The sequence below is a fragment of the Neolamprologus multifasciatus genome, chromosome 6, assembly GCF_963576455.1.
Source record: "Neolamprologus multifasciatus chromosome 6, fNeoMul1.2, whole genome shotgun sequence".
NCBI classification, from domain to species: Eukaryota; Metazoa; Chordata; class Actinopteri; order Cichliformes; family Cichlidae; genus Neolamprologus; species Neolamprologus multifasciatus.
In genome coordinates, this window is record NC_140444.1 from 13077511 (window position 1) to 13104157 (window position 26647).

At 39.6% G+C, this 26647-nt stretch overlaps 1 protein-coding gene across 4 annotated transcripts in view; it reads right to left on the reverse strand.

Annotated features, from left to right (window-relative positions):
• Positions 1-26647, reverse strand: part of LOC146516596 (zeta-sarcoglycan-like) — a 396328-nt gene that overhangs the window by 85932 nt on the left and 283749 nt on the right. For all 4 annotated transcript variants that reach the window (XM_085162626.1, XM_085162627.1, XM_085162625.1 and 1 more), the window contains 2 exons: positions 14545-14667; positions 12164-12236 (listed from right to left, as the gene is read on the reverse strand). In XM_085162626.1, the coding sequence (XP_085018752.1) occupies positions 12164-12236; positions 14545-14667 (196 nt within the window). The remainder of the gene's footprint in view (positions 1-12163; positions 12237-14544; positions 14668-26647) is intronic.

Consider the following 26647-nt stretch of genomic DNA (forward strand, 5'->3'; position numbering starts at 1 on the left):
TATGGGACCCTATTTCATGTATTACGTTTGCTTTTCATCCAACTATTATTTAATAACCAAATGTATATCTATCCCACAGTCCTTTAATATCGCTGTCTTTGTTTCAAAACTTTACTTTTTTTCTAGAACATTAACTTTCTTTAGTCCTTGAAGATTTTTTGCTTCAAATTCTCCTAAGAAAAAAAGAAAAAAGAATCAATCAAGGTGAACCCCTTGTAGTTTAAAAACAAAGAAAGAAAAAATATGTGAAAAAGAGTTATCCATTTAATTGTGGTGATATATATATATTCTTCAAAATACAAACCCAATTCCCAAAAGTTATGAAGCTGTGCCAAAGGCAAATAAAAAAAAACTTAATAATTTGCTAACTGCATAAAATGATTTATTTACAACAGAAGACAGAAAAAACATCAACTGTTTAAACTGAGACATTTTCATGAAATATATTACTTCATTTTGAATGATCTGTTGGCAATAACATGTTTCAAAAAAGAAACAAAAAAATATGGAAAACTTAATGGTACTGAAAAGAAACAGCCGGTCATGATTGTGTGTAAAAAGAGCATCTTAGAGAAGATGGGCAGAGATTTATCAATCTGCAACAAAATGCATCAACAAATTGTAACAATTCAAGAATAATGTTCCTCAATGCAAAATTACAAACACTTTGAATATTTCATGACAACAGTCCAGCTCTTTTACCATAAAAAATGGTGCATTATGAAAAGAAAAATACAAAAAAGAATACACAGGACTGTTGAGCAGCTAGAATCCTATATCAGAAAAGAATGGGACAATAACCCTTTTCCAATTTGCTTTTGTAATAATCCCTACTTATTCTTTAAGCCATTTAAAACATTCCAGTCAGGTATTTTTTTCAGTTAAAAGTTTGTTTCTTAGTCTGATTCTTGTGATTCAGTGTTTCTAACTTCTTTATGCTTTTAATGTAAAAGAAAGGTCATTATTTTGCACTCACTAAAAGCTTGCATATTTTGCTGTATCCTATTATCTGCTGTTGCTACAACTTAGTCTCTGTGTCAGAGCCAATTTGATTTTATATATTCTTCTACAGCCTGACTTCCATCCTCACCTCCTGCATTTCTTTATTTCTTCCCCCTTCTAGTCTCTTCTGTCCTCTTTATTGCTCTTCTTGTATCTTTTGACTGTCCTCTTCATCACCCCTATACTCGGCCATCTTCACCCACTGTCTATCCTATTTAATGTCTAATCTCAGTGTTTTTTCCTTCCAACATCATCTGTCCAGTCAATTATATCTCATCCACAATCTCTAATCCTTTCTGTTGTATAGAGCATTCAGAGCATCTTTGTTTCCACCACGCCTTATCTGTTCCTCAGTTTACATCAGTCCTCCCTGACTCCATCTTTTTCACCTTCTCCCTCAGTTTGTGTTTTCCTCTCTGGCAAAAAGCCCCTTCAGCCTAATCCTGTCTGACAATTCCCAAATGAGGCTAAGACACTAGTAATAAAAAAAAATGCAGCATGCCCCTTAAAAATACCTGAAACTCACTTCAGAGGGTGTATGAGAAAAAGATATGCACATAACTACACAGTTAGCTGGTGTGGTCCAAACGAATGCAGTGGCAAAGTGACCAACACTCAAGCTTGACACCATTTTAGTTTTCCTTCCATTCAGTTAGTCAATCATTCAGTGTGCTTTGTGTCCTCCAGTGACCGAGCTCTCTTGTCATTTCAGACCTTGCCACTCCCAGCTGTCTGTCTTTTCCACCAGTCATCTGACCTGCCCCTTCTCTCCACTCAACTCCATGTACTTCACTGATTAGTCCTTGCAGCATCACCCCCGCTTACTTCTCTCACTTGCCAGATTGTGTCTTTGTGTGAAGTGCAATTGCTTTCTGGCATTGTGTTGTTTTCTTTTTCTTTTCTACCTCAGCTGTGATCCGGATTTCGCTTCTGTCTGAGCACTGTGTTTAGTTGGTCTGTCATTGTCTCACACGTAAAGTTTGTTTTTTCCTTTTACTAATTTGAATTTTGAATCATGTTCTTGAGCCTCCACCATTTCTGAACCTGAGAAAGTGGGAAAAACAGAATGTGTCATAAAAGCACATAAACCATAGCATCTGGTATCGTTCTGCATATATCAAGTACGCAAGTACCAAGTATGCAAGTACCTAATAGAACCGTTAGTTTAGCTTGAGCAGCCAAAGTGATTTGAGCTTTAAATCAGAAAATCTCCAAGTTTTGTCTTGCGAATAGCAAGTCTATGTTCCCGACCGTGGCTCAAGAGTTGGGAGTTCGCCTTATTGGTTGCCAGTTTGAGCCCCGGCTCGGACAGTCTCGGCCGTTGTGTCCTTGGGCAAGACACTTCACCCGTTGCCTACTGGTGGTGGTCAGAGGTCCCGGTGGCGCCAGTGTCCGGCAGCCTTGCCTCTGTCAGTGCGCCCCAGCGTGGCTGTGGCTACAATGTAGCTTCCATCACCAGTGCGTGAATGGGTGGATGACTGGTTGTGTAAAGCGCTTTGGGGTCCTTAGGGACTAGAAAAGCGCTATACAAATACAGGCCATTTACAACACTTTTCTACAATATGAATAGCCACATCCTGGTTAGAGGTCTTCTTGTGCATAAGAGAGAAAGGATTTCAATTCTCTTTTCACATTGGGAAAGGAGCGGCGGTGAAAACTCAGTGGAGTGAAATCTGGGGAGCGAAAATAAGACAAACTGCAGCAGGCTTGGAATGTTAAATGCAATGTCAGTGCAGGCTAGTGGGTAGTGGGTAGAGGGACATTATGCTTGGGAACGGTGCAACGAAACCCTGACTAGTGTGAGTACAGCCTAATCCAATCCAGGCTGCTATGTTTTAACAGCAGAGACCTGTATTACTAGCTCACCTTCACCTTGATTAAGCACATCTGTGTGTGTGTGTGTGTGTTTGTGTGGGTAGGGGATCGGAACAGTGAACATGTGCTGTGAGACTCACAAGAAGAAAACTCCGGTGTGTCCCATTTCGCTGTAGGTATGTTATGCATTAAAGTTTCAAGTGAGTCGTTGAAGAGTGACCTCTCCTTCCTTTTTTTCTGTTTCCCTGTGTGTTTGCCGCTTTCTTCTTCAGGTGCCGTGGTGTTAAAGCAGAATTTGGTTTTCTCAAGGCTGAAGTGCTCTGCCAGCCCAATCCATGGGTTGGCTTGGCGTTATTAAGTCCAGTTCAGTCTGTTAATGTTGATAATCGTTTCAAACGGACATTAATAGATGTTTTGCTAAGCCTAATAACTTAAATAACAAGCTTGAAATGTACCCGACTCATTTTCCCCTTATTGTTTTTTTTTCTCTGTACTGTAAATCTTCTGTCTAAGAAGAAATCTGAGGCTGCTGTTCTGAGAATGAGCTACCAAAGCTTTTTCTGAATAAATCAATAAAGATCCATTTATGGAAAGCTGTGATGAAGGCAGTTTTGTCTTTAATTATATTCAACAATATAACCCATTTGACCACTTTTAAGTGATTTTTCTAACTTTAATACAGTAAAGTTAAGGTTATATACCTATTTTCTAGTAAGTGGGCCAGCCCCTCCTATATTTTTATGTGTGTGGCCCTCAGTGAAAAAAGTTTGGACACCCCTGCTTTAAGCCATTTAAAACATTCCAGTCAGGTATTTTTTTCAGTTAAAAGTTGGTCTCTTAGTCTGATTCTTGTGATTCAGTGTTTCTAACTTCTTTATACTTTTAATGTAAAAGAAAGGTCATTATTTTGCACTCACTAAAAGCTTGCATATTTTGCTGTATCCTATTATCTGCTGTTGCTACAACTTAGTCTCTGTGTCAGAGCCAATTTGATTTTATATATTCTTCTACAGCCTGACTTCCATCCTCACCTCCTGCTTTTCTTTATTTCTTCCCCCTTCTAGTCTCTTCTGTCCTCTTTATTGCTCTTCTTGTATCAATTGACTGTCCTCTTCATCACCCCTACTCGGCCATCTTCACCCATTGTCTATCCTATTTAATGTCTAATCTCAGTGTTTTTTCCTTCCAACATCATCTGTCCAGTCAATTATATCTCATCCACAATCTCTAATCCTTTCTGTTGTATAGAGCATTCAGAGCATCTTTGTTTCCACCACGCCTTATCTGTTCCTCAGTTTACATCAGTCCTCCCTGACTCCATCTTTTTCACCTTCTCCCTCAGTTTGTGTTTTCCTCTCTGGCAAAAAGCCCCTTCAGCCTAATCCTGTCTGACAATTCCCAAATGAGGCTAAGACACTAGTAATAAAAAAAAATGCAGCATGCCCCTTAAAAATACCTGAAACTCACTTCAGAGGGTGTATGAGAAAAAGATATGCACATAACTACACAGTTAGCTGGTGTGGTCCAAACGAATGCAGTGGCAAAGTGACCAACACTCAAGCTTGACACCATTTTAGTTTTCCTTCCATTCAGTTAGTCAATCATTCAGTGTGCTTTGTGTCCTCCAGTGACCGAGCTCTCTTGTCATTTCAGACCTTGCCACTCCCAGCTGTCTGTCTTTTCCACCAGTCATCTGACCTGCCCCTTCTCTCCACTCAACTCCATGTACTTCACTGATTAGTCCTTGCAGCATCACCCCTGCTTACTTCTCTCACTTGCCAGATTGTGTCTTTGTGTGAAGTGCAATTGCTTTCTGGCATTGTGTTGTTTTCTTTTTCTTTTCTACCTCAGCTGTGATCCGGATTTCGCTTCTGTCTGAGCACTGTGTTTAGTTGGTCTGTCATTGTCTCACACGTAAAGTTTGTTTTTTCCTTTTACTAATTTGAATTTTGAATCATGTTCTTGAGCCTCCACCATTTCTGAACCTGAGAAAGTGGGAAAAACAGAATGTGTCATAAAAGCACATAAACCATAGCATCTGGTATCGTTCTGCATATATCAAGTACGCAAGTACCAAGTATGCAAGTACCTAATAGAACCGTTAGTTTAGCTTGAGCAGCCAAAGTGATTTGAGCTTTAAATCAGAAAATCTCCAAGTTTTGTCTTGCGAATAGCAAGTCTATGTTCCCGACCGTGGCTCAAGAGTTGGGAGTTCGCCTTATTGGTTGCCAGTTTGAGCCCCGGCTCGGACAGTCTCGGCCGTTGTGTCCTTGGGCAAGACACTTCACCCGTTGCCTACTGGTGGTGGTCAGAGGTCCCGGTGGCGCCAGTGTCCGGCAGCCTTGCCTCTGTCAGTGCGCCCCAGCGTGGCTGTGGCTACAATGTAGCTTCCATCACCAGTGCGTGAATGGGTGGATGACTGGTTGTGTAAAGCGCTTTGGGGTCCTTAGGGACTAGAAAAGCGCTATACAAATACAGGCCATTTACAACACTTTTCTACAATATGAATAGCCACATCCTGGTTAGAGGTCTTCTTGTGCATAAGAGAGAAAGGATTTCAATTCTCTTTTCACATTGGGAAAGGAGCGGCGGTGAAAACTCAGTGGAGTGAAATCTGGGGAGCGAAAATAAGACAAACTGCAGCAGGCTTGGAATGTTAAATGCAATGTCAGTGCAGGCTAGTGGGTAGTGGGTAGAGGGACATTATGCTTGGGAACGGTGCAACGAAACCCTGACTAGTGTGAGTACAGCCTAATCCAATCCAGGCTGCTATGTTTTAACAGCAGAGACCTGTATTACTAGCTCACCTTCACCTTGATTAAGCACATCTGTGTGTGTGTGTGTGTGTTTGTGTGGGTAGGGGATCGGAACAGTGAACATGTGCTGTGAGACTCACAAGAAGAAAACTCCGGTGTGTCCCATTTCGCTGTAGGTATGTTATGCATTAAAGTTTCAAGTGAGTCGTTGAAGAGTGACCTCTCCTTCCTTTTTTTCTGTTTCCCTGTGTGTTTGCCGCTTTCTTCTTCAGGTGCCGTGGTGTTAAAGCAGAATTTGGTTTTCTCAAGGCTGAAGTGCTCTGCCAGCCCAATCCATGGGTTGGCTTGGCGTTATTAAGTCCAGTTCAGTCTGTTAATGTTGATAATCGTTTCAAACGGACATTAATAGATGTTTTGCTAAGCCTAATAACTTAAATAACAAGCTTGAAATGTACCCGACTCATTTTCCCCTTATTGTTTTTTTTTCTCTGTACTGTAAATCTTCTGTCTAAGAAGAAATCTGAGGCTGCTGTTCTGAGAATGAGCTACCAAAGCTTTTTCTGAATAAATCAATAAAGATCCATTTATGGAAAGCTGTGATGAAGGCAGTTTTGTCTTTAATTATATTCAACAATATAACCCATTTGACCACTTTTAAGTGATTTTTCTAACTTTAATACAGTAAAGTTAAGGTTATATACCTATTTTCTAGTAAGTGGGCCAGCCCCTCCTATATTTTTATGTGTGTGGCCCTCAGTGAAAAAAGTTTGGACACCCCTGCTTTAAGCCATTTAAAACATTCCAGTCAGGTATTTTTTTCAGTTAAAAGTTGGTCTCTTAGTCTGATTCTTGTGATTCAGTGTTTCTAACTTCTTTATACTTTTAATGTAAAAGAAAGGTCATTATTTTGCACTCACTAAAAGCTTGCATATTTTGCTGTATCCTATTATCTGCTGTTGCTACAACTTAGTCTCTGTGTCAGAGCCAATTTGATTTTATATATTCTTCTACAGCCTGACTTCCATCCTCACCTCCTGCTTTTCTTTATTTCTTCCCCCTTCTAGTCTCTTCTGTCCTCTTTATTGCTCTTCTTGTATCAATTGACTGTCCTCTTCATCACCCCTACTCGGCCATCTTCACCCATTGTCTATCCTATTTAATGTCTAATCTCAGTGTTTTTTCCTTCCAACATCATCTGTCCAGTCAATTATATCTCATCCACAATCTCTAATCCTTTCTGTTGTATAGAGCATTCAGAGCATCTTTGTTTCCACCACGCCTTATCTGTTCCTCAGTTTACATCAGTCCTCCCTGACTCCATCTTTTTCACCTTCTCCCTCAGTTTGTGTTTTCCTCTCTGGCAAAAAGCCCCTTCAGCCTAATCCTGTCTGACAATTCCCAAATGAGGCTAAGACACTAGTAATAAAAAACATGCAGCATGCCCCTTAAAAATACCTGAAACTCACTTCAGAGGGTGTGTGAGAAAAAGATATGCACATAACTACACAGTTAGCTGGTGTGGCCCAAACGAATGCAGTGGCAAAGTGACCAACACTCAAGCTTGACACCATTTTAGTTTTCCTTCCATTCAGTTAGTCAATCATTCAGTGTGCTTTGTGTCCTCCAGTGACCGAGCTCTCTTGTCATTTCAGACCTTGCCACTCCCAGCTGTCTGTCTTTTCCACCAGTCATCTGACCTGCCCCTTCTCTCCACTCAACTCCATGTACTTCACTGATTAGTCCTTGCAGCATCACCCCCGCTTACCATCTCTGACTTGCCAGATTGTGTCTTTGTGTGAAGTGCAATTGCTTTCTGGCATTGTGTTGTTTTCTTTTTCTTTTCTACCTCGGCTGTGATCCGGATTTCGCTTCTGTCTGAGCACTGTGTTTAGTTGGTCTGTCATTGTCTCACACGTAAAGTTTGTTTTTTCTTTTACTAATTTGAATTTTGAATCATGTTCTTGAATCCAACACAGTTATTATCAGAATCAGCATTGAACTGGACTAACGTCAGCTATCTTCTGCTGTGTAATTCACCATAGTAAAATCTGTGCATCATGCTAGGAGCAAAACTAAGGTCCAAGGTTCAAAAATGTACCTTGTTTCTTTGCTTTAATTTACGTCTATCTCCATTACACCATTTCATATAACACCGAATCTACTGTCACAAAACCAAAACAGAATTGTTTTAAGTGAAAACTCTTCAGCATATAATAATACTCTAAGTATTTGCCAAAATGGTTCAATAGCAATATACTGTACCTAATTAAGGATCGAGCACCATTGACACTTTACCTTAAGTGCAGTAAAAATGTTATTGAGTGATATTTAAAAGCTGAACAAGAAACAATTTACGTCATGACTTGCAAGTGACCCTTGTTATATATACTTGTTATAAAGACAACAAACCCTACAGCCTGTTTCATTTTGGTTAGATTGGTTTGTTTTGTTGTTTGGTTTTGTGGTTCCAGCTTATACAAACTAAAATTGACTATTTAGCAGGGAGATGAGAAGAACGAGGTGGGGGAAAAAGCCCTAACAAGTCCCAACAAGTCAAAATAAAATAACATTTCGAAAGGTATTTACATATTAATATAATCATTCAGTTAAGGTTAACAAAACCTTTTTTTAGATTCAAATTTCATCATCACCATCCTCATCATCACCATCAGTATCATCTTTTGAAATTCTATGCAATAATAAATCCTGCTGATATACCCTGCGCATGTATATACAGTGGGGCAAAAAAGTATTTAGTCAGCCACTGATTGTGCAAGTTCCCCCACTTAAAATGATGACAGAGGTCAGTAATTTGCACCAGAGGTACACTTCAACTGTGAGAGACAGAATGTGAAAAAAAAAATCCATGAATTCACATGGTAGGATTTGTAAAGAATTTATTCGTAAATCAGGGTGGAAAATAAGTATTTGGTCAATAACAAAAATACAACTCAATACTTTGTAACATAACCTTTGTTGGCAATAACAGAGGTCAAACGTTTACTATAGGTCTTTACCAGGTTTGCACACACAGTAGCTGGTATTTTGGCCCATTCCTCCATGCAGATCTTCTCAAGAGCAGTGATGTTTTGGGGCTGTCGCCGAGCAACACGGACTTTCAACTCCCGCCACAGATTTTCTATGGGGTTGAGGTCTGGAGACTGGCTAGGCCACTCCAGGACTTTCAAATGCTTCTTACGGAGCCACTCCTTTGTTGCCCGGGCGGTGTGTTTTGGATCATTGTCATGTTGGAAGACCCAGCCTCGTTTCATCTTCAAAGTTCTCACTGATGGAAGGAGGTTTTGGCTCAAAATCTCACGATACTTGGCCCCATTCATTCTGTCCTTAACACGGATCAGTCGTCCTGTCCCCTTGGCAGAAAAACAGCCCCATAGCATGATGTTTCCACCCCCATGCTTCACAGTAGGTATGGTGTTCTTGGGATGCAACTCAGTATTCTTCTTCCTCCAAACACGACGAGTTGAGTTTATACCAAAAAGTTCTACTTTGGTTTCATCTGACCACATGACATTCTCCCAATCCTCTGCTGTATCATCCATGTGCTCTCTGGCAAACTTCAGACGGGCCTGGACATGCACTGGCTTCAGCAGCGGAACACGTCTGGCACTGCGGGATTTGATTCCCTGCCGTTGTAGTGTGTTACTGATGGTGACCTTTGTTACTTTGGTCCCAGCTCTCTGCAGGTCATTCACCAGGTCCCCCCGTGTGGTTCTGGGATCTTTGCTCACCGTTCTCATGATCATTTTGACCCACGGGATGAGATCTTGCGTGGAGCCCCAGATCGAGGGAGATTATCAGTGGTCTTGTATGTCTTCCATTTTCTGATGATTGCTCCCACAGTTGATTTTTTCACACCAAGCTGCTTGCCTATTGTAGATTCACTCTTCCCAGTCTGGTGCAGGTCTACAATTCTTTTCCTGGTGTCCTTCGAAAGCTCTTTGGTCTTGGCCATGGCGGAGTTTGGAGTCTGACTGGTTGAGGCTGTGGACAGGTGTCTTTTATACAGATGATGAGGTCAAACAGGTGCCATTCATACAGGTAACGAGTGGGGGACAGAAAAGCTTCTTACAGAAGACGTTACAGGTCTGTGAGAGCCAGGGATTTTCCTTGTTTGAGGTGACCAAATACTTATTTTCCACCCTGATTTACGAATAAATTCTTTACAAATCCTACCATGTGAATTCATGGATTTTTTTTTCACATTCTGTCTCTCACAGTTGAAGTGTACCTCTGGTGCAAATTACTGACCTCTGTCATCATTTTAAGTGGGGGAACTTGCACAATCGGTGGCTGACTAAATACTTTTTTGCCCCACTGTACCTGTGTATACTAGGGGTGCAACGATACACAAAATTCATGGTTAGGTTCGGTTCGATACTTTGGTGTCACGGTTCGATATTTTTTCGATACAAAAAAAATGTTCATGCCTTTTTATTAATTTGTCATTTATTAAATTTTCACGGCACATTGTGGTGCACATTCTGCACCACATCTCTGTGCGTTCATCATTTGTTTGAAGCCAGCTCACCTCCTGCAACCACTTTTCCGAGAATACGCGCTTCTTTTGTGGTTCGGACTCCTTCTGACATTTCTTTGGAGGTGGAGGAACACCAAAGTAATTGCTTAAAGGAGCTTCTTCGACATCTTTAAGAGTTCTAAACAAATGTCTGTCCTCCTCCAGAAAATCTTATGTACGCAAACACGCGTTGCAACTTCTTATCTTGTGCGTGTTTTTTATTTTGACAGCAAATGCGCACCTGCGGACCACTTATGTGCAGCCCTGGTTATTTAGCTTGTCATATTGCAGCCACAGAAATTCTTTTGTCCTTGAAACCATAAAGCTGCACTTTCTTTTTGCCTTATAGTCTGATTTGTCATAACCTTTCTGTTTTGTCACTTCTTCACCCTGACCTGTCTTATTTGGCTCAGCAGAACTAAAATATATATCCTGCTGCTTTTACACACGCACTCACATAACGCTCAGCGATTCTCTGCGCGATCAACCTCTCACATGTTTAAGCTTGCTGCGGGAGATTTCACTTGTCATGTTTGCATAGTAAGCTAACGATTGATAAGACGATGTCAGAGGAATTGGTGCGCAAATTATCATCACTCACCAATCAGTGCTGTTGCTCTCTATACACAGTTCGAGCGATTGCAAACTGAAAGCAAAAAACAAGCGCAAATTAAAACGCGATTTCAATATGTCACATATTGACAGTGGCTCACCGATGCCAATGACATAATTACCCAGCTACATTTCCGAAAGAATGCAAAAGCATTGACATATATTTTTCCTTCCTACGATAGGCCGACGGGCAGGGCAGGGCAGCCCGACTGGAAAAATCGCTAGCCCCGGGACGTCGGGCTAGCGATTTTGCGAGCCCTGTATCTGATTGAGGAATCACTCATCTTTGGAAAAGAGAGTTTATTACAGAGAAATGGCTCTTTCCAAAATAAAAGCTATACTATACGCTTAGTCCCCATAAGGAGAATCATGTGCTAACGGCTGTCTAAATGACTCGGGTAAAGTTTGTAGCATGCGTGCTTGTTGTTTTTGTCTGCTTCCACTTGTCTTTGCACCAGGATGATGTCGGCATAAATGTGCAGTCATATTCGTTGTGTTCCCACTAGTGCTGTCAGCGTTAATCTGAAATGAGGTTAACGCCACAACACGGCAAATCTCCGTTAACGAGCTACCGCGGATCGCCCCGTGCGTGGGGCTGGACGGCCAACACGTTAACGAGCTAACTGAGCTAACACACTAGTTTCCACCCATGTAATTGAGCATTGCTGGCACATCCAACATACTGTTTTACTTCAGTCCATGACACGCTTACCTTCAGGGTCATACGTCACATGAAAACCAAAATAGTTCCAAACGCCAGATCTGAATGAGGGTGGGGGAGGTTCAATTTGCCATGTTGCAACGAGAGCTTAACTTCTGTCTCGCTAGCTTGCCCTGCGCTCAGTGAATCTGTGTTCGACTACTCCGCCTAGGCTGCACTGTCGAGCGCAGATCCATTGAGCACTCAACACAGACAGCACCGTCAGAAGGAAAGTTGATAAAATAAATTAAAAATGTTATACTGTTCGATACATATGCGTACCGAACCGAAAGCACTGTATTGAACGGTTCAATATCGATACGAGTATCGTTGCACCCCTAGTGTATACCACACATGTATATACCTATACATGTGTTTCAAAGAAACAGTCCATTCACTGCCTTGTTCACTGGCTCCCAAAGGGCCTTTGTTTCCTCCGTAAGCCCTGACGCATACATCATTCTGCTGTATACTACTTAAAATCATGTGCATGCTGTACAGCAGGACTGGCTACCTAAAACACCCACTTAAGTTTTTACTTAAAACCACATTTTCACTAAATTGTTATTTGTGGTGTTACTATCTTAGAAATTATTCACAAGAACATAGACTTCATGAATAATAAAGCACAACTAAAATATTAACAAGGGAAACTTGTTAAGTGGACCAATGTACCAGTCTCCCTGTCTGACACACACACGCATACAAATCCATGCTCACAAAATTATTTAGACTACTTACTTTAGGTCCTGGGAAGGTTCTGCTCTTACATGTGACGTCTCTACAGAATGACTGAACACTACTCCTTCATTTCCTGCCGAGAGAATGAGAACGCATTACAAAAAGGAAAGCAACCACTGAACTCTTGAGTTATAAACTTAGCAGACATTTCAAATGCATGCCAGGGTGCTGAGATATTCTGTGTCAGAAACACAATTTCCTTCAAAAACAAGGTACCACTGGGTTGTCACTGTTACAAAGTATGTGTTCTTTGTGCTGACAATCAGAGTTGATTTAATGTTTAAAACACTTTAACCACAGGCATCATATGTCTCTCTTATTAACAAAGCAATTTAAAGTATTTAATTATATCTCAACCATCTTTTTTCTCTGTTTTCAGTATTTTTCTGTTCCTGCGTGTTAATAACAATAATAACCATATGGCATTACTTTCCTCCAAAAACAAAATTTCCTGATGCAAAATACATTCAAGCATGCAATTGATGTGCATGCTTTTTTCTTGTAAGAAAAGTCTGGCTCTGATATAATGCAATGTTTAACCCCCCGTGTGCAGTAGCCACCTTTGCAGCTGTGAACAGATGCTCATTTTTGGCTCTTGCTGAGACCACAGACAGCATGTTGGAATATCAGCACTGCTGCGAATTTAATACTGCATGAGGCTATCTTTCCCATTGGCAGGCACACAGATAAGAAACTGCATAGTCTGAGCTGTTTGATACTGAAGCAGCATATGCCAAGTTTAATTCTAGAAGATTCAAGGAGGTCCCGTAGGTAGGATGAGAACCTACATCTCCAAAAAGCTGCAACTGAACCCTCACAGGAGCTAAACTTGGAAGTTATTGTGTACTGTTGTATTTTTCAGTTAAATCTCACTTTCTGTGGTTCATTCCAGGGAACACTGAACTATGCCTATGAACTGCCAAGTAAATGAAACAACAGGGAAAATGGCAGATAAGGGCAAACCTTGCTTTGTGTTCTCCTGTTTGACTGTCTGCCTCTATGATGTTCATAACTTAGTCAACCATGCCACAGCTTCTGGCTGATATTACTTTTCCATATTATTGCTACTCTGTCTTTTCTACTATTGTTCTGCTCTCATGAAAACTTTATAAGCTTGCTTGATGACACTTGTTCTTGAACACAACAATCCTTGAACTATTTTTAAAGCGGATAAACTGAAATCAACTTTTCATACTGGGTTTACAGTTTCAGACGCGTCAACTGAGGATAAGCTCGGTATCACTCCAAACTTGCTGCCATGGTATTGGCTTGCATTGGCTGATTCATTATCTATTTACACCTTGCTACTGCAAAGGGTAGCGATATGTGGAAATATGATCTATCTTCATTAAAAAAAATACATCAATCTATAAATCTAAAATTTAAACAGTAGCACAGCATAACCCGGCAGACCTCAGTGCCTGAGCTGAATGAATGATGTGCCCATATTTGTATTCTTTTTGCTATCTACGCTCTTTTCGCTCATCTCCTTCAAACAGCAAATGGCAGCAACAGTGACCTATAAACCTCGATCTCCTCACCCTCCCCTTGTTCTTCTGCACCCTTATTCCTTCAGAGTGCCTCTAATGAACAAATTACCCAGGTTAGTGTGTGTACGTGTGCTAAGGTGTGAGTAGTTTGTATGAATTTGTGGTTTCGTAGCAATATACACTCAAAAACTTTTGGGTGTACATGTTGTATTACATACAGATTTTAAGTGTACAGGTGAACAGACACGAGCGGACTCATAATCTTCTGTCAGCTTCCATTTGATTTTCTCACTTCCAATGATTGAGAGAACACAAATGAATAAACGAGAGAGGCAAATAGATGATGCAGAGTGAGAGTATTTTCCCCTCTCACTTTTTCCATTTTTTAATTTGAGCTAACTACTTTCCCCCCAGTGATGCTTACATGCCATGTCACATATTTCTCATCCATCTGCCTCTTTACCCCTTCTGTCCGTGTCATTATTTTAATTATATATATATATATATATATATATATATATATATATATATTTTTTTTTTTTTTTTTTTTTACTGTATTCCACTGGCCTCTTCGTCAACTCTGCTAAAGCTGCTCTGCTTGCTGACCCGTAACTTGTTTGGCTGCACTCATCAACAGTACTCTGTTCAACTGCTTATTCTGTGTCTGTATGTGTGTATATTCCTGTAACCTTGTTACTCAACATGAATAAGTTTGATTTTGCTGTCCACTACTGAAAATAAGCATGAAAAAAAAAGAAAAGAAATAAGTCCCTTATGAATTCAGCAACATGTATTAATTCAAATTGTACACTTTACATTTAGTATGTTATAGAAGGTGGGGAGAAGGTGCAGTGATGTCAATGTCTGTTTTATGCTTTTGTGTAACCCTACCTGTGACTTTGAGTTTCTCAGTACCGATGGTGATCTCTTCTTCATCTGCAGAGAACAGAACTCTCTCTCCATCAGCATTCCTCACCTCAAACCTCTGACACTGAGCCTCCACCATTTCTGAACCTGAGACAGTGGGAAAAACAGAATCATAAAAGTACATAAACCTTAGCATCTGGTATCGTTCTGCATTTATCTAAAGTATCTAATAGAACCGTTAGTTTAGCTTGAGCAGCCAAAGTGATTTGAGCTTTAAATCAGAAAATCCAAGTTTTGTCTTGCGAAGAGCAACAGCACTTTTCTACAATATGAATAGCCACATCTCGGTTAGAGGTCTTCTTGTGCATAAGAGAGAAAGGATTTCAATTCTCTTTTCACATTGGGAAAGGAGCGGCGGTGAAAACTCAGTGGAGTGAAATCTGGGGAGCGAAAATAAGACAAACTGCAGCAGGCTTGGAATGTTAAATGCAATGTCAGTGCAGGCTAGTGGGTAGTGGGTAGAGGGACATTATGCTTGGGAACGGTGCAACGAAACCCTGACTAGTGTGAGTACAGCCTAATCCAATCCAGGCTGCTATGTTTTAACAGCAGAGACCTGTATTACTAGCTCACCTTCACCTTGATTAAGCACATCTGTGTGTGTGTGTGTGTGTGTGTGTGTGGGTAGGGGATCGGAACAGTGAACATGTGCTGTGAGACTCACAAGAAGAAAACTCCGGTGTGTCCCATTTCGCTGTAGGTATGTTATGCATTAAAGTTTCAAGTGAGTCGTTGAAGAGTGACCTCTCCTTCCTTTTTTTCTGTTTCCCTGTGTGTTTGCCGCTTTCTTCTTCAGGTGCCGTGGTATTAAACAGAGTTTGGTTTTCTCAAGGCTGAAGTGCTCTGCCAGCCCAATCCATGGGTTGGCTTGGAAAGGATTTCCATGAAGTGACATTTCAAATCTGTAAACACTTTACTCCCCTCTGTAGTTTACTGAGACACTAACAGTGTCTAAGACTGTACAGCGTACCAAAATAATGATGACACTATTCACCTGAGAGCATAGTCAGATTCATTTCACTAATTTCATGCACAAAAACAAACTTATAGCTAAAATCAGGACTAAAGTTAAACACTTCTTATTTCTCTTCATCTTCAATATAGAAGTTATATGAAATGTGAGTTGAGACATACACGTGACTCTTTGCTCAGTCTAGCTTCAGTTTACCGTCTTAATAACTACCTCTCCTATTTCACCAGTGTCCAAAATGTGTGTACCCATGCAAGATTTTCTGTATAGATGGACATATTCTCCACTCTTATTTATCCTTTTAGGACCCAGCTGTGAAGTGGCATGCATGTTTCCATTTATATAGACTTTGAATCATTTTAAAGCATTTACTCATCAATGTGCTGACTTGATGTAATGTAACAAAGAAGTTGGGCTGCATATACTATGCTGCCCGGATAAAGATGATTTCTAATCTTGGACCTTAGTGGTAACATTTCACAATTCCTAATAATGAGGAAACAACAGCATAAATAGACTTAAAAAGTTTATTTAGTAGTGGCTTTTTAATAGAAATGTAAAACGTTGACAATTAAGTGCTAGGTAATTATTCAGGTGATTTTGTGATTTGGCCTGTGATTGGATGGCTTTCCATCCTTGCTGAATCTATAAAGAGGTCTCTCTCCATTTCATTCTATCCCTTTTCTTCACTGTCTAGGCTTCCTGGCTATTTTGTGTCAATTAGAAAGTCAGAGTGCCTTGTCAGTCATAATCAAACGTTATTAGCACCTATCAATCTGGGATTAAGCTCTATTTCTCGTCTCATTCTGACTGCCTTTATCCTGTCCAGCTCTATCTCCTTAAACCCTCTCACTCCTCCAGTGACTGTGTGAAAAAGCAATTGAGATTTGTGTTGTCAAAAGCTCACGCTAAAGTGAGGTGTGTATGAGTGTGTTACAAATATATGCAAAGACGTAGCAGATAGAAGGGAAGTTGGCAGTTAGAGGTGGGAGACGTATGCTGAGAGAGGAATCAAAGGAAGAAAAAGGAGGGTTTACGTTTGAGACGGAAAGATGAATAGAAAATGAAGCTAGTTTAAATTGGAGATGTGCTGTGCTAGTTGCTGTCTCAGGCATCTAGATGGTTCTCTTTGGCTCTTCAGCTCTTGCTCTATAATACATCTTGTAGTGCAGATTTCCAGTATGGGCGCACGTCAGCATATTTCCAGAGATTTGTGTTTTATTCACAGAAATTGCTCTTCTTGTCTTCTCAGTAGGGGTGAATAAAGGATTCTAAAATTGCAGGAGATGGGAAAGTTTAGTGATGGTGAGAACTTGGCCAAACGTAGTGAAAAGGAAATAAACGGAACCTGCTGATGCTCCTGACAGACTTTAGTAGTGCAGTGGCACCAGCAAAGACAATACAGAGGTATAATTGAAGTTACATAAAGTCTATTTACAGGTGAAAACAGCAATTGACAAATAGCCAGTGTTACAGTTTCATTCAAGATCTTTAAAAGGCAGTTTGCATGGAAGAGGAAATTCAGGAAATTGGACTTTGCATGAAAACTGTGGTTGTGATAAACTGCTGTGTATATATATGACTGCATCAAAGTACGAAACATTTTCGGACAGTGTTGAGATGACAGGATTGCAGAGTTTGCCGGAAGAGTTGTGTTTAAGTGAAACAATAAATGCACCCAATGACATTAATGCTCACTTCAAAACTAATAGGAAAAGGAAAAAAATATGTATAGTCAACTTAAAGCTCCGAGGCAACAACATGATGAGACAAAGTAACCAGAGGTTATTCAATTCAAATGATCGCTTAGAGGACTGACAGAGATTGGCAGCTATAGCTTGCAGAAACACCTCTCCTGAGTTGATGTATTTTATGCAAATGAAAAGTGATGTGGTGTAGCTAAATAATATGGCAGATGTATTGTGTGTTCAGGGTAACTTTTTTCTGCTGCAAAATATAGTGATTATGGCTTTAATAGATGTGACAGTCGATAACACTAGACTGTGAAATGAAAGAAATGTAGTTACTTTTAAAATGCATTGTTAGTGGCTGTTAGGACTAACATAAAAAGCATAAAAAAAGCACAGTATGCATCTCCTTAATTTCTAATAATTTCTAAACACTTTGAAATGACACAAGCTTTTTGCATTAACCTGCTAGGCTATTACCCAATGGTGTTATTTTAGGTTCCTTTCATGTTGTGCTTGTTTTTTCAAACATGTCTCCAAGCCTTTGGGTAACAAACAGAATTATCAAGTGAAGAAATATTTAGTTACAAACAACCTAGGGAGTACTTTTATAACTAGCTGATATTTGTTCATCTTGTTAGTGATCCCCAGTTAGAAAATGTTAAATCTGTGTAAATGAAGTGCATTTGAACAATTAATTTGCTCCTGCAAATGTCTCTCCCACTGATAACACTAAAGTAATTCTGCTGTCACCAATAACAGCACGACTCCTCGTTAGGCAGACATATTAATTGATGCACTGATTTAAATAATCACTTCCTGACAGGATCTCCTCTGTTGTCACAAGTGCCTCCCTCAGCAGGATCCTTCAGCAATAATAATGCTTTAAGAATACCTCACTGATGAAAAGAGGTGCTACAGATGAAATAATGGGGAAAAAAGCAGCAGCGCGTGTGTGATGAGTGTGCTCCTGAGTCATATCTGACTTGTGGAAAGACATTAATGTTAAGAAGCATGGTGAATGATTACGCCACAGACTGCTGTGTGTTACCTATACAGCAGCAAATAGGAGACAGGAAGGAATAGCAAGGGGATAATTAAGATAGTTCTGTTATTCTATTATTTATGTTATTATGATTTTGGTCAACCTACTCCCACAGACATAAAAAAAAAAAACCTTAAGGCGCCAGAGGCTACTAGATGGTTTAAGTCTGAAACTGATGTGAATCATATGCTATGACCTTTGCAGTCAACATCTCTTAACCCAACCAGGAATTACCTACCAGGAATATGACTCCGCTGCACTATAGCTCATTCTTATTGTCACATAGATATTTCCATTTTTTTTTTCACTATAACTGTCAGTTCAGTGTTCTGTCTTTGAAGTCCTGATTGGTGTTTAAAAAAAAAAAACCTTTAATAAATGTTCCACGTAGTAAAATTTTGAGTTCCCAATTTGTATTCAGTTATTAATGAATGGGGCACATTAAAGAGGTGCCTGTGTAACTTTTTTACTACTGCACATAATAGCATTGAGGCCATAATAAAGTTATATGGATTTGCTCTCCTGGATTTTTAATTCAAGCCTTTAAATTAGAGCTTCTAGCAATGAAGTGATATGGCGCAAGAAGAAACTGTAAAAGGCCTGAGGCATAGGTACAAAGAAGAGTATGGCGTAGCCAAGCAAACACTGCATGCATGGTTAATTTTCCCAAGCAGGTTAAGATGAATGTTTAATTAAAATCTCTTTTAATGTACTTTTTCATCATGCCATCCTTCCTCCACACCTTTCTTTACTTTACAGTCCTTCACTGATATTATTCACAATGTAGAATGACTTGAGTCAGATAAGCAGCTTTCTTCCTATAGTCCAGGCCATACTGATTTGACTTTGTGACTATGTAAATACCAATGACATTTTCAGCCAAGAAATCCATCTAAAATTAGATTGTTTTTGTCCTATGGCTTTATAGAGAAAGGTGACAATGGTTAAATCTCTACAGTTTTCCTAAGGTCAAGATTCTGTGAGTAAAAATAAGGTTATATGAGACAAAGTTATATAACTCATACTCAAATGTCTTTTTACTGCTTAAATGTGGGCTTTGGTTTTGATATTTCTCTGCTCACTTTCAATGCCTGGCTGGTTCTAGCTAATGGCTAGATCACTTTTCACCTTTTACGAATCGGAGTACAGCCTAGGAGCTTCAGGCAGGTCCTGTTCTACAGCTACACAGGCTAGACTAAAAGGTTAGTGGAATTTCAGGCATTTTCAGGCATTAGCGGGAAGATCTACTAAAACTGAGGCCACGCTACTTGGCCCAGAAAGATTTTTCCAGTAACATAAGGTACAAGACAGGGGCATTATTGTTGTACCTCCCACACACCTCCTTTATTTAATTGAAATTCAACCATTAAATGTCTTTGTGCATATCTAATTATTTATTAACATGCATCCTAAGGAAAAAAACAGAAAAACAAAAAAAAAATAAAAACCACCGCTATATCTATTACATGTGACACAAAAGTTTAGTTGTAGACACCAAAGAACATGTCAAATTATTCTTCTATCTATAGCAATGAATAGAAATGTATATGAAAAGCATTCACAGTGTTTTCCTTTATCATATTTTGTCATGTTACAACCTAACAAAGTGAAAAAGGTTTGCTTGAAATTCTTGCAAAATTATTAAAATTGAAAAACAAAAGCACAACACGTAGATGAGTAGCTGTTGCCATGCCACTCAAAACTGAGCTCAAATGCATGCTATTTCCACTGATCTTCTGTCAGATGCTTCCACAACTTCATTGGAGTCCACCTGAGGAAAATTAATTTAATGTGATTCGACATGATTTGGTCACAAGGTCACATAGTTGACATGTGTCAACTATGGGCATGTCAGAGCACAAATCAAGTCATAAAGTCCGAGGAATTGTCTGTAGAACTCTGATACAGGACCATAGTGAGGCACATATTGTGAGAAGGATCCAGAAAAATGTCTACAGCATTCAAGGTCAGAAAGACCTAGTGGTCAGTAAATGGAAAAAGTTTGGAGCCACTAGAACTCATCCTAGAACTGGGGCCCATAGTCAGAGAAGTGACCAAGTACCCAATGGTTATTGGTTACTCTGACAGACCTCCAGCGCTTGCTCTGTGGACAGAGGAGAACCATTTCTGCAGCACTCCAGCAATCAGGCCTCATCAATCAGTGGCCAGACAGAACCCAGTCCTCAGTAAAGGCATATGAGAGCCCACCTAGAATTCGACACCTGAAAAACTCTCAAACCATGAATAAAATTCTCTGATCTGATTAAAGACTGGACTCTTTGGCCTGAATGCCAAGTGTTATGTCTGGATGAAACCAGGCACAGCTCATCACCTGGCCATTATAATTTCCTAGTGTGCAGAATGGTGGTGGCAGCATCATGCTGTGAGGATGGTTTTCAACAGCAGGAACTAGGAGACTAGTCAGGGTCGAGGGAAAGATGAATGCAGCAATATACAGAGAGAACACTGATGATAGCCTGTTCCCGAGTACTCTGGTCCTCAGACTGGGGTGAAGGTTCGTCTTCCAACAGGACAATGACCCTGAGCACAGAGCAAAGATAACAAAAGAGTTTCTTTGAGAAGACTCTGTGAATGCCCTTGAGGGCCCAGCAGAAGCCCAGACTTAAACCTGATTGAGCAACTCTGGAAACATCTGAAAATGACTGTGTATCAGCGTCCCCTATCCAACCTGATGGAGCTTGATATGTTCTGCAACAAAGAATGGGAAAAACAGCTATGCAAATATTGTAGCATCAGACTCAAAAAGACTTTAAGCTGTAATTCCTGCCAAAGGTGCTTCAACAAAGAGCAAAAACTGACTGTGAATACTTATTAATCTTTTAATGTATTAAAAATATAAACATTTTTTATACATTTGCAAGAACCTTAAGCACTTTTTTATTATGGGGTATTGCGTGCAGAATTTTGAGGTGAAAAATGAATTTCATCCATTTTGGAATCAGGCTGTAACATGATAAAATGTGGAACAAGTGAAGCTTTGTGAATAGTTTCCGGCTACACTGTATGTCAGGCAAATAAGTTTGACAGAATTTCACTCATTAACTGTTCTAATTAGTTATTCAGACATGGTACAACTTATCAGTGGATTAAGATGAGCATTCTGTTGAGTGAGTCAGGCTGATATGCTTGTCAGCTCCCCTCCTGTCTGGAATGTCAAATTTAATGAATATTCAAAAGCCCAGTGGGTCCTTTTGTGAGTATTGCGAAGGGAACTGCTCCTATGGGGTAATTTTGCATTCTGCATTAAGCAACACACAATCCATGTCTTAAAATATTTAGTCAAATCTTGAGCCAAATGTTTCTTTGTTTTCGAACGGGATGTGGGAAGGACTGGTTGATTGATTGTTTCATACTGATTAAGTGATAGGGTGCATTTAGCTCCATACTTGCAGGTGAAACTACATTGCTCCCACCAAGAAAATATGTTTCTACTCATCACTTCTTGCCATCTGTTAACTAAAAACATAGGCTTTAACTTTTTAATGATAGCAATAACAAATAAAAGCTCTTGAAAAGAAAATCTTCAATATTACTGCATCTTACCGAGTTACTGAAAAACATCTTGCACTACTAAAGTACTTGTTGCATTAAAGCCATTTATAAATGCTGGTACTTGTCATGCTTCTCTCTGGGACCCATTTTATACACTAGCGATCACTTGATGAACCATACTCTAGAACCTTCATAGTGTCTTTGTTGCCATTTTTTGTCATTTAAGTCCTATCAGCTTCAATGTTACTGCTCTTCAGCTGTGAATCACATTGAACAGGCTTTATCAACAGTTTCTCTTTCAGTGAATGACACTTCAAAATGCTAGTATACAGCTACTTTTTATTCCCATAATATACAGAATGACAGTTGACCTTACTTTTATCTGACAATTTTGCTGCTATGAGTGACATCTGCAATTGTTAAGTGAAGTTATGCGCATATGAGCTAGGATTTGCCAAAAAAGTCCTAAGACACACATGACACTGTTGTGGATTATTATTATTACCCATGCGTTACGCGCTTGCATGTCACGTCTACTTGAGTATCAGTAAAACGGAAAGAAAATTGACTTGCCTGTGACAAAGTAGCCAAATACTTACTGCTTAAGGGCTATATTTAGCTACGCATGATGGCTACAATATGGCCACTAGTAATGTTGGCAACCAGTCATTTGAACAAATTTCACAATATGATTTATTGCAAGAAGTAAATATTTCAGAGACACACACTACATATTTTCTTTGAAATATTTAAAAAAAATGCTTCTAATCTAATTAAAGTATAGAAAATAATATATAAATAAATGAATAAATATTTGATTAATGAGCAATTTAAAAATATTAACTGATCTTTCATGCTTGCTAATGACCATTTTTTGTTTTTAAATATTAACTATCCATAGAGCAAATATGAATGAACATATAAGCTATCAGGATTTTTTCTTTTAGGTTTTTCCTGTTTCATAATTTAAATATGTTATTTTCATTAAATTGGTGACAACTGTGCACAAAAAAACAATCTGGGGATAAAACAGCTTCCTGTCTGACAGACGCCAAGTGGTCAGACTGGGCAGCATCACCTCATCCCCCATCACACTGAACACTGGTGCTCCAAAAGGGTGTGTACTGAGCCCTCTCCTGTACTCACTCTACACCTATGACTGCACAGCCACTAACAACTCCAACATCATTGTGAAGTTTGCAGATGACATTACAGTGGTGGGTCTTATCACCAACGGTGATGAGACGGCTTACAGGGAGGAGGTCAGCGCCCTGACCCACTGGTGTCAAGACAACCATCTCACCCTCAATGTCGCAAAGACAAAGGAGTTGATAGTGGACTTCTGGAGGCGCAGAGAAGTACACACCCCCATCACCATCAACGGCGCTGCTGTGGAGAGAGTGAGCAGCTTCCGCTTCCTTGGTGTACATCTGGCGGAGGATCTTACGTGGTCAGTACACATAAACAAAACAGTGAAGAAGGCGCAGCAGAGCCTCTTCTTTCTCAGGAGACTGAAAAGATTTGGCATGAACCCCCACATCCTCAGGACCTTCTATCGCTGTGCCATTGAGAGCATCCTCACTGGATGCATCACCACCTGGTACGGCAACAGCACCGCTTACAACCGCAAAGCTCTCCAGAGAGTAGTGCGGTGCTCTGAACGGGTAATTGGAGGTGAGCTTCCCTCCCTCCAAGACATCTACAGGAAGCAGTGCCTGAGGAAAGTGGGGAGGATCATCAAGGACTCCAGTCACCCCAGCCATAAACTGTTCAGACTACTTCCATCAGGAAGGAGGTTCTGCAGCATCCGGTCCTGTACCAGCAGACTGAGAGACAGCTTTTTCCATCAGGCCATCAGACTGCTGAACACGTCATAGACACCTCACCCTTACTACTGGAACTTCAACATTATACACTACATACTGTACATTAATGCCACTGTTTTGCACATGTCTCAACTACCAATCTCTGTATATTTTTATATATTTTATTTTATTGTTTACTCTATTTAATTTGTAAAATATGTATACACACACACACACACACACACACACATAGAAAAACATATTTAGTATACACATCCAGTACAACACGTTCTCACTCCCAAAGCGTAACATTTTACGCTAGGTGACAAATCGTCATTTTGATTGTTTTACGTTATTGTATTTTTGCACAACTCTGTTGCTTGTGAAGCTCGCACACAAGAATTTTAACTCGCATGTACTGTACCAGTGTACCTGCACATGTGATGTGGCAATAAAAGTGATTTGATTTGATTTGAAACATACAGAAAACGTTTTTTCTTTTGACTGCAAGTACAGAAACATTGCTCTTCTTGCCTTTTCAGTGGCAAAGCTTTAGATGACCTTCTTATTAAAGTCAGGCATGTTTCTGACGAGTTTTACTCCATGGGGAGCACAGCCAGAGCATTAAGACGATCCTGTGTCATGGTGTTTCTCAGGAAAGGCTTGATCCTTTTCAAAAGCAGAAAAGTACCTCTTGGATTCAGTTATTGTCAGGAGTGTGGTGAGGAGAATCTTGAGAAAACTGAATGTGTCTGTGAAAGTGCTCTGTAGGCTGTTCTTGATGAAAAAAAAAACACTGATACCAGGCACAGCAGCACTATGTTTTGAAAGCAGCTCTTCATGCTGAATGCAGAAGAACCGTTCCATGGCATGCTTCAGGATTGCATCACACGCCTATCAAAAATACATCACAAGATTAAATATGCATTCAATCTTTTTAGATGGAAGAAATTCTACCTGAACACATGCCCATGTCCGTGTGAAGTATATGAGTCATAATGTGTAAGCACTATTATTCACACACTTTAAAGTATGTTTACTTTTTAGTTGTTTTGTTTTTAACTTAACTCAATATTGGTCATTAATGAATCATTGTCTACATAGTCATTTTATTACATTAATCATTTTTTCCTATTATATATTATGATATATTTTATACAGAATATATGTCCGATGTATGAAGATGACAAAATAATCTTACTAATAATAATAATTGATGATTTAAAAAAAATCTGCATCACAACTCTAAAGCCAGTCTCTGCTGTTCTACTAGTCCCAACAAATAACATAAATTTAAGTTCTTATCAGATATTCATTCTTGTTTATTTTATATAATATTTCTAAGTAACATCAATTTTTTCTGTTGGATGCTTGTGTTGTGTATGTTCTGAATTGCAAAATTGATCCTGAATCTTCCATCCATCTTCTTCTGCTTATCCAATGCTTCAAAGAATATAGATATCAATAGGCTGAATAGTTTCAGTGGTCAAATAGTTCCAATGGTCTTTATTGTCCCCAATGGGAAATTAATTTGCAGTATGTCCACACATCAAACAACAAACACACACACAAAAAAATTGTAGTATATCATATGTTGCATGATCTTGAAGAAGAATGACAGGAAAAAGTCAAATTCTCATGTTCAAGGATCCTCACAAAGCCTCCAGCCTTTCAGAAAACCAAGGTTAGGAAAAGGTTATAAAAATGTGTTTTTTTGCTTGCGAGTTACGATGAATTGGGCAAGCCAACAACTTTATCATGTTTTATAGGAGACAGTAGCTTTCGTTCAATATTATAATATAGTATTTACTTTAGAGCTTTGGTTTTGAGTTTTTGTGGGGCTCATAAATTGCTCCTGTAATCAACATGCTGTCCAACAGCTCAATCTAGAGTTTCAGTGACTGAGGGTTGGGTCTTGTAGAAGTAGGGTTCTTGTTTGCTATTGTTATGTGGTTAATGTAATCTCTTTTTAGTTTATCTGAGGCTCAGGGTGATAAAATAATTCACCTTTTAGTATAAAATTTAAGCACTGATTGGCTAGGTTTGGATTTCTCTAGACCCCAGTGCTGAATGTCGGCTAGTCTGAGAAGACATACACTATATTGCTAAAAGTATTTAGTCCCCTACCCAAAACATTGATTTAAGGTGTTCAAGTTACAGGTGTATAAGATAAACCTCCTAGGCATGCAGTCTGCTTGCATTTGCCAAATAATGGGTCACTCTCGGGGTCTCATTGGTTTCCAACATAGTGCCGTGATAGGATGCTACCTGTGCAACAAATACAGTCGTGAAATTTCCTTGATACTAAATATTCCACAGTCAGGATAGCCCCATCCTGTTCCAACATGACTGCCCCCCAGTGCACAAAGTACAGTCCATGAAGACATGGATAAGCAAGTCTGGTGTGAACTCAACCCGACAAAACACCTTTAAGATGAATTAGAGCAGTAACTTCGAGACGGGCCTTCTCCCCCGGGTCTGCCTGCACAAATGCACTTCTGAAAGAATGGTCAAAGCTTCCCATAAACACATTCCTAAACCTTGTGGCCTTCCACAAGAGTTGAAGTTGTCACAGATTCAAAGGGTGGGCTGACAGCATATTAAGCCTTTTGGATTAAGAATGGGATGTCCCTCCCAGCCGAATACTTTTGGCCATATATGTTAGATAACATAAGCCTACCTGCAAATTACTTGAAACCCAATATAGCAGCTAGTGAGAAGACAAAATGTACCTTGCTTGCTTGTTCTCTGTCACTAGCAACATACTGACTAGAGCACTATTAGGTTTTGTTTTGCAGTCCTTGTGTGTTTCAGTATGTATTATGCCAGTAGTTTAGTAGTGATTAGTGGGCTCCATTCCTAAAGAAATGTGATTCATTTTGTCTTTTGTGGAAGGCCTGTTGTTCTTCCCATCTGATGTTTGTTATATGTAAGAAACATCATAAGGAATGAGGAATGTAAATGGACTACTCTCCCGGAGTACTGAAAGCACTGTATACAACATGCCACATTCACACCTGTTCTTGCAAGACTCTAAACTGAGTGC